We start from the raw sequence: 8,148 nt of genomic DNA, 5'->3' as shown, positions 1-8,148 counted from the left end.
CCGCATTATTGTAAAACGTAACAGACTGTCAACAACGTAAACACCAGCACTTGATTATCAGGTAAATAAATTGAGAAAGAATACGGCGAAGTACTAGACCCAAATAGTTTTAGAAGTGAAAAGGAAACATGCCTAACAATTACTGTTAATGGGGAAAAACAAGGAGGCACAAGACCCTAGGTACAATTCCCTAAAATACACTTCAAAAAAAGATTCCCCGCTGATGATAATGATGATGAGATTTTCCCTAAGTTCTCTATTCTTCTAACGTTTTAGTGTCATAAATAAAAATTGGAAGACAAATGAAAAACGAGAACAAAAACTACACCTTTACCTTACTGTGTATTTGTATACGACAACATTTGAAAGACGGTCTCAATAAGGCAAAGAGCTCTTGTAAAGCTCCACGTTCCGTCCTTTGCAGAGGCAAGGAAACCCGAACGTGACCCGACAACCTGCGAGTCTTTCAACAAACTCAAGCCAACCTTCACGGCTCGCCCTGGAAGCTCGGTGGGTCCAGGCACGCCTTCCAGAAACGCCTCCCGGCCTCTGCGACGAGGCCGGAAGTGACGCACAAGCTGCGACGCCCGCGCTGGCAGTCCGCTGCCGCCGCCGCCGCCGCAGCCGCCGGAGCGCGCTTTAGGTAGCTTCAGAGACGGCGGGCTTTCCCTGGATGGTTGCAGCAGGAGGATCATGACGGGGAAGAAGTCTTCCCGGGAGAAGCGGCGTAAACGAAGTGGTCAGGAGGCGGCCGCATCGCTCGCGGCACCGGACCTGGTGCCCGCCCTCGCCAGTAGCGGCAGTGGAAGCACCAGCGGCTGCGGGAGCACCAGCGGCTGCGGGAGCGTCACCTGCTGTGGGAACACCAGCTTCAGTGGAAGTGTCACCGGCGGTGGGAGCGGCGGCAGCTGCTGGGGCGGGAGCAGCGTGGAGCGCAGCGAGCGCCGGAAGCGGCGGAGCACTGACTCATCTTCCAGCGTCTCGGGGTCCCTGCAGCAGGTGCGTGCGCGTCCTTTTCGCTGCTGTCTGAGCGGCTGCATTCTCCCAGGAAGGCGGACGGAAGGCTGGATGTGACGGCGGATGGAGGTCTGGTTGTAGCTCAGCGCTGCGACCGCGAGCTTCCACCCGGTCTTGAGGTTCATTTTCCTAAGTACCGGTGAACCTCATACTCCCAAGTCTTTAAACTTAAAGTTTCTGATTTGCCGATTGTCTAGCTCTTTGCGTTTGGCCCCTTCCACTCCTGTGACAATCTGTCTGAAAAGTATGGGTCGAGGGCTAGCCTTCAATGCCCATGAGAGTCACGCTTTACTTCTCTCGTCATCTTCACCTTTTAATAGATAATGATTAACTTCACAGTATAGAATGAGAAAATTGAGGCTCGAAGAGGTTTATGAACTTTACCCACAGTCATAGTTTATTAATAACACTTAAATTTGAATCCAAAATCTGATTATAAAAGCCATGTTCTTTATACTTTAGCTATCTATCAAGATATCGCCGTTTAAAAAAAAAATTGCTCAGGGACGCCTGGGTGGCTCAGTCGGTTAAGCGTCTGACTTCAGCTCAGGTCACGATCTCGCGGTTTGTGAGTTCCAGCCTCACATCGGGCTCTGTGCTGACAGCTCAGAGGCTGGAGCCTGCTTTGGATTCTGTGTCTCCCTCTGTCTCTGCCCCTCCCCCACTTGTGCTCTGTCTCTCTGTCTCAAAAATAAATTTTAAAAAATGGTTATAAGCCAAAAGCCTGAATACCTAAACTTCATACAACACAGAAATCAAGAAGTCAAATTGCTGGGTCAGATTTTATGCATTTAAAAAGATTTGGTAGAGGGGCACCTGGTTGGCTCAGTCATTAAACCTTGGACTCTTGATTTCCTTTCAGGTCATGATCTGTTTGTGGGTTCCAACCCTGTGTTGGGGTCTGCGCTGACAGCCTGGAACCTGCTGGGGACTCTCTGTCCCTACCCCACCCACTGGCTTTCTGTCTCAAAATAAATAAACTTAAAAACAAAAACAATAAAAAGTTTTGGCAGGTACCACTAAATGCTTTCCAAAAAAGGCTTTACTGATATATAGTCTAAATATTACAAAAGAGTACCCATTTCTGCAAATATTCATTATATCCATTTTTGAAAAATTTGTCAGCTTAATGGGTGAAATTGATGTTTCATGTTTTATATACTCTTGATTAATAGTTAGATTGAACATATTAATATTTTATTTACCATTGGATTCCTTATTATGTAAATTGCACATACATATCCTTGGGCCATTTTTCTTTTTGGTTATTTTCAGCTTTTTTTTTTTTTTTTTAATTCGTTTTTGAGAGAGATCACAGTGGGTAGGCAGAAAGAGGGAGACACAGAGTTTGAAGTAGGCTCCAGGCTCTGAGCCATGGGCACAGAACCCCACATGGGGCTAGAACCCATTAAGTGTGAGATCATGACCTGAGCTGAAGTGGGCCCCTCAACCGACTCAGCCACCCAGGTGTCCCAGTTATTTTCAGCTCTCGACTGATAAGTTCTGAATCTTTCTACATAAACTCTTGGTTCTAATCTTCTGTGTAAAGTATACTGCAAAAGTTACTACAGCTTTGTCTATGGTGTAACTGAAGTTTTTTTATTTCTTTGTGGTCAAGGCTAATACTTTCCTTTGCCTTCTGAATTTGTGTGTTTAGGAAGATCTTTCCAGGGGCGCCTGAGTGGCTCAGTCAGTTAAATATCCTTCTGACTTTGGCTCAGGTCCTGAGCTCATGGTTTGTGAGTTTGAGCCCCATGTTGGGCTCTCTTGCTGTCAGCACAGAACTTGCTTCAGAGCCACTGTCCACCCCCCCCCCCACCCTTTCTCTCTGTGCTTCCCCCACTTGCACTCTTTCTTTCTTTCTCTCAAAAATACATAAACATTAAAAAAAAGAGGAAGATCTTTCCACATTCCCTTCCCAACCTGTCCTAAAACTATTCTTTATTTTAATATTTTTAAACATTGCATCCTTATTTATTTTTTAAGTTTATTGTTTTGAGAGAGAGCGAGAGAGCGTGGAAGGAGCAGAGAGAGGGAGAGAGAGGGAATCCCAAGCAGACTTTGCATCGTCAGCGTAGAGCCTGATGCAGGGCTGGAACCCATGAACTGTGAGATCATGACCTGAGCCTGAGTCAGACACTTAACCAACTGAGCCACTAGGTGCCCCTAAACATTACATCTTTAAATTGGGAGTTGTGGAAACACAGAAACCCATTTATTTTTATGCATTTTCTTGTATTTAGCCACATTATTATTAGTTTCAAATGACTTAGAAAAATTTGTGTTAACAGGGAGTTTTGTCTATTCTTTTTCAGCACTAATATATCTTGTTGTTTGTACTTTTTCATTATGTAAGACTTTTAGTGTAGTGTTTAGCAGAAGCAATGACAGTAGGCATTTTCTTTCCCATTTGTTTTTTTTAGTGGGAACATTTCTTTTTTTCTGGAACATTTCTAATGTTCACCCATAAGTATATTTGCCAAAGGTTGTGAAAGATACTTATCATCAAGTTAAGGAGATTTTCTCCAATTCCTAGTTCACTGAGGGTTGTAAAGTGTTATTAGATGCTTTTATGGCATTCTGTTTAGATAATCACATAGCTTTCCTCCTTTAATCTGAAAATGTAATTTTTGGTAAGTTGGTAAATTAATTCACGTTAAACTGTCTTGTAGTCTTGGAATAGATCCTATTTGGTTTGGTTATTGTACTCAGCTAGAATTTGATATTCTTTCTTTTGTGTTTTATGTTCCTAAGTTAAGTCAGCCTATGGTTTTTATTTGTGTAGATTATCCTGTCTGCTTTTGGTATCAAGATTTTACTAGCCTCATGGATTGATTTGGGAAGCTTTGCATTTTGGGGATGTGTTCCAGAATAGTTTCTCTGTCTCTCTCTCTCTCTCTCTTTCTCTCTCTCTCCCTTTTCTTCCTTCCTTCCTTCCTTCCTTCCTTCCTTCCTTCCTTCCTTCCTTCCTTCCTTCCTTCCTTTCTGTTTATTTATTTTTGAGAGAGGGAGAGAGTGCAAGCCGGGAATGGACAGAGAGAGGGTGGGGACAGAAGATACAAAGCAGGCTCCGCACTAATAGCACCGAACCCGATGTGGGGCTCAATCTCACGAACTGTGAGATCATGACCTGAGCTGAAGTTAGATGCTCAACCGACTAAGCCACCCAGGTGCCCCAGTTTATATCTTTTTCTTGAAGATGTATCAGAACTGGACTATTGGACCATACAGCTGTGTGGGTCTGGTGAGTGTTTTAGGGGCAGGTTTTATTTATTTATTTGTTTTTAGTTTTTTTTCCCTCCAATTATTTGATAGTTATAGATCTATTCAGTTTTTCCACACTTTGTAGATTTAATTTTGGATATCATCATTCTTATCTTAATTGTTTCCATATCTTTTATATTCTTAACATTTTTTTTTTTTTTTTTTTTTTATTTATTTTTGGGACAGAGAGAGACAGAGCATGAACGGGGGAGGGGCAGAGAGAGAGGGAGACACAGAATCAGAAACAGGCTCCAGGCTCCGAGCCATCAGCCCAGAGCCTGACGCGGGGCTCGAACTCACGGACCGCGAGATCGTGACCTGGCTGAAGTCGGCCGCTTAACCGACTGCGCCACCCAGGCGCCCCCATATCTTTTATATTCTTTATCATGATGAGAGGCCAATAAGCTACATATTGTAAACATTCGCATGCAGAACTAAACCCTAGTTTTAATTTATGAAGGAAAAAAGAGTTCAGTATATATTAGGCATGTAGAGAAGACCTCAGAATTCTGAATGCCATTATATCTGTTGTACATTGCATTCCCTATTATTGTTGGTAACAGGTTTATAGAGATATAATTCATATACCATATAATTCACCTCTTTCAAGTATACAGTTCACTGGTTTTGAGCGTATTCATGGAGTTGTACAACCATCACTGTGGTCAGTTTTAAAATACTTTCATCACCCCCAAAAGAAACCCAATGTGAACCTTTCAGCTCTCATCCCTAATACTCACCGCTACCACATTCCATCGCTGGGCAGTCACTACTTCCTATCTCTATAGATCTGTAGATTTTCCTGTTCTGGACATTTTATGTGAATGGAATGATATTTCAGTGAATGGCTGTTCCACAATTGGTTTTTCCATTTTTCACTTGATGGACATTTGGATTGTTTCCACCTTTTGGCTATTACGAATAAAGCTGCTATGAACATTTGTGTACCAGTTTTTGTGCAGGCATGTGGTTACATTTCTCTCGGATGTATATCTAGGAATGGAATTGCTGGGTCATAAGGTAACTTTTTGAGGAGCTGCCAGACTGTTTTTCCAAGCAGCTGTACCACTTTCTATTCCTACTAGCAGTGTGTGAGAGCTCCAGTTTCTCTACATCCTCACTAACACTTGAATTATTTTGTGAGCCATTAAAACGAGCTAACGTTCTTTACTTTTTCAGTCTAATTATCATAATAGTCTTTAAAATTGGCGTGTTTTTAAATGACTTTTAAAACAATTCTATTAGAAAATATAATAAACAGGGGCACCTGGGTGGTTCACAAAGTTGACGAAGCGTCCAACTTCGGCCCAGGTCATGATCTCACGGTTTGTGGGTTCGAGCCCCTCATCGGTCTCTGTGCTGACAGCTCAGAGCCTGAAGCCTGCTTGGGATTCTGTGTCTCCCTTTCTCTCTGCCCCTCCCCCCAACTTGTGCTCTGTCTCCCTCTGTCTCAAAAATAAACATTAAAAAAAATTAAAAAAAAAAGAAAATAATGATAAACATACCTGAACTATATAGTCAGGGAGAATTTTCTTGAAGAAATGCCTTTTGAATTGATATCTGAATTTGTTAATTTTAAGAGTATAAGATGGGGGAGGGGGGAGTGGGAGGAAAGACCGTTCAAGTGGGAACGGTACATACAAAAGCCCTGCCTATGTGAGGTGAAGGGAGAACAGGTTATATTTGAAGGCCCAGATAGGCTTTGTGATCCAAAGATCAGTGTGAATTCACTGGAAGGTTATAAATAAGGAGGATGAGTATATGTACATTTTATAGAATCTATTCTAATAACAGTATACAAAACAGATTGGAGAGACAGATTAGATGTAAGGCACCCAGTTTAGTAGCTGCTAAGGTAATCTAGGCAAAAGATGATGGTACCTTGGACCAGGATTATGGCAGTAGATTTGGAGAAACTGATAGATTTGGGAGATAAGAGGTAAAATTGGCAGAAATGTTTTAAATTACTTGGCTGCTTTGAATATGATTAAATTACATAGCATTTTTAAAATGAGCATAGCTCCTGATAAGCAGCAATACTTTAATATTTATGATCTTTAACATTTTTGCTGCTGTGCCATTCTGTTTTATGAATTTAAGAATAACAATGCATACATAAAATTTTGAGTTGAGTGGCCTGTGAGAGTAATATCCTAATTCTTCAGAAGTCTAAAATTATAGTAGGTCACTCAATAGTGAGTATATTTTCTTTTTCTTTTTTTGATGTTGAGTATATTTCCTTTTATATGTCCTAAGGTGGTATTTCTTCGCTTAATATCACCTTATCAAGTTAAGTGTAGTTTGGAGAGTAATATCAAGGAATATTGAACAATTCAAAGTCCTTGTTAATGGCTTTAGGTAAATAATCTGTGCAAGCAAAGAATTTGGAAATATTTAACGAAGTAGTTATTAAATATAAATGTATGACATCATATACATTCTCCTTTATTTAATGGTTCATTGTCTCTTTTAATTTTAGGATACCAGATACCTTCTGCCAACTTTGGAAAAAGAATTATTCTTGGCAGAGCACAGTGACCTTGAAGAAGGTGGACTGGACCTGACTGTGTCACTAAAACCAGTTAGTTTCTACATATCAGACAAAAAAGAAATGCTTCAGCAGTGTTTCTGTATCATAGGCGAGAAGAAGTTACAGAAGATGCTTCCTGATGTGTTAAAGGTATTTCATTACATATATTATTGGATTATACCCAATGTAGAAATATATACCTTTTTTGTAGCTGTCATTTTACTTAATGTAAATTATATAATTGGATGTTTTCAACTAAAACAGGCTACTTCAAAAAGATTAAAAAAGGGGATTTTGGAGAACTATAAATGGCTTTGTATATTGAAAAGTTTGCCAAGAGGGGCACCTGGGTGGCTCAGTCAGTGAGCATCCGACTTCGGTTCAGGTCATGATCTCCCAGTTCCTGAGAGGTTCCTGAGTTCAAGCCCCATATCAGGCTGCTGGCACAGAACAGTTTTTGAATCCTCTCCCACTCTTTCTGCCCTTACCCCGCGCACACGCCCTCTCTCTTTCTCTCACAAAAATGAAAAATAAATAAATAAAAATTTAGGTAAGGAATGTATTGACCTTTTGGAAATAATTCTATTAAATGCAGGCAATTTTAGTAACTAAATTAGAGGTATAATGATTCTTTCTGGTGCTTTAGGAAATAATAATTCTGCTGTGTAACAGTGCACAATATTGGTTGGCAAAAGCTTATATTTCATTAAATTCAGAAATATTTTCATATATTCATGGTATTCTAATTTTAGAGTTGTGGAAATAGGGCTTAGGATCAAAGATGTTTAGAACCAGCACTTGAGTATTTAAATCATTAGAGGAATTACCTAACAAATAGGCTGTTATTAAAAACATCTGGGTACCTGACTTACTCCTTAGTTTGTTCTTTCCTAACAAACTTGACTTTATTTTCATCAAGTGTCTGTAAGTTATAACGTTTACATATTAATTGGCCCGTTTTTCAGATTTCATCTCAATGAAAAGATTTATCTGGCTTTTAATTTGTTTTAATGTAAGATTTTGCTAACCAGACTTTTTTCTTTGTAATTGCTGTTTTCCAGTTTACATTGGTGCTATATTACATAAGTGTATTTCTTTTAATGTCATTTTCTTTAGAACTGTTCAATAGAAGAAATTAAAAAGCTGTGCCAGGAGCAGTTAGAACTCCTATCTGAAAAAAAAATCTTGAAGATTCTTGAGGGTAAGAACATATTTCTACACTCTGGTAACTTATTAGTTAATATTATATTTAGCATAAATCCTAGGTTATTCTTTTTTTAACTTGGATATTACTTTAATTTCATTAAAGTAATGATAATCATTGGATAATCATTGAG

The 8,148-nt window shown here is 39.9% G+C and overlaps 1 protein-coding gene across 2 annotated transcripts in view; it reads left to right on the top strand.

Annotated features, from left to right (window-relative positions):
- The first annotated feature begins 578 nt into the window (after nt 1-578).
- The window catches only part of CAAP1 (caspase activity and apoptosis inhibitor 1), a 52,462-nt gene continuing 44,892 nt past the window's right edge, over nt 579-8,148 (top strand). Inside the window, exons 1-3 of one of the 2 annotated variants that reach the window (XM_019424235.2) lie at nt 579-999; nt 6,761-6,961; nt 7,928-8,012. In XM_019424235.2, the coding sequence (XP_019279780.1) occupies nt 694-999; nt 6,761-6,961; nt 7,928-8,012 (592 nt within the window). In that variant the 5' untranslated portion in view covers nt 579-693. Of the gene's footprint in view, nt 1,087-6,760; nt 6,962-7,927; nt 8,013-8,148 lie in introns of both variants that reach the window. The other variant, XM_019424236.2, reaches the window with a different exon arrangement.

This window comes from Panthera pardus, unplaced genomic scaffold (genome assembly GCF_024362965.1).
Source record: "Panthera pardus isolate Hobbes unplaced genomic scaffold, ASM2436296v1 HiC_scaffold_20, whole genome shotgun sequence".
Taxonomy (NCBI): Eukaryota; Metazoa; Chordata; class Mammalia; order Carnivora; family Felidae; genus Panthera; species Panthera pardus.
Note: the sequence above shows the minus strand (reverse complement) of the source record. Positions and strands in the feature narration are given on the sequence as shown.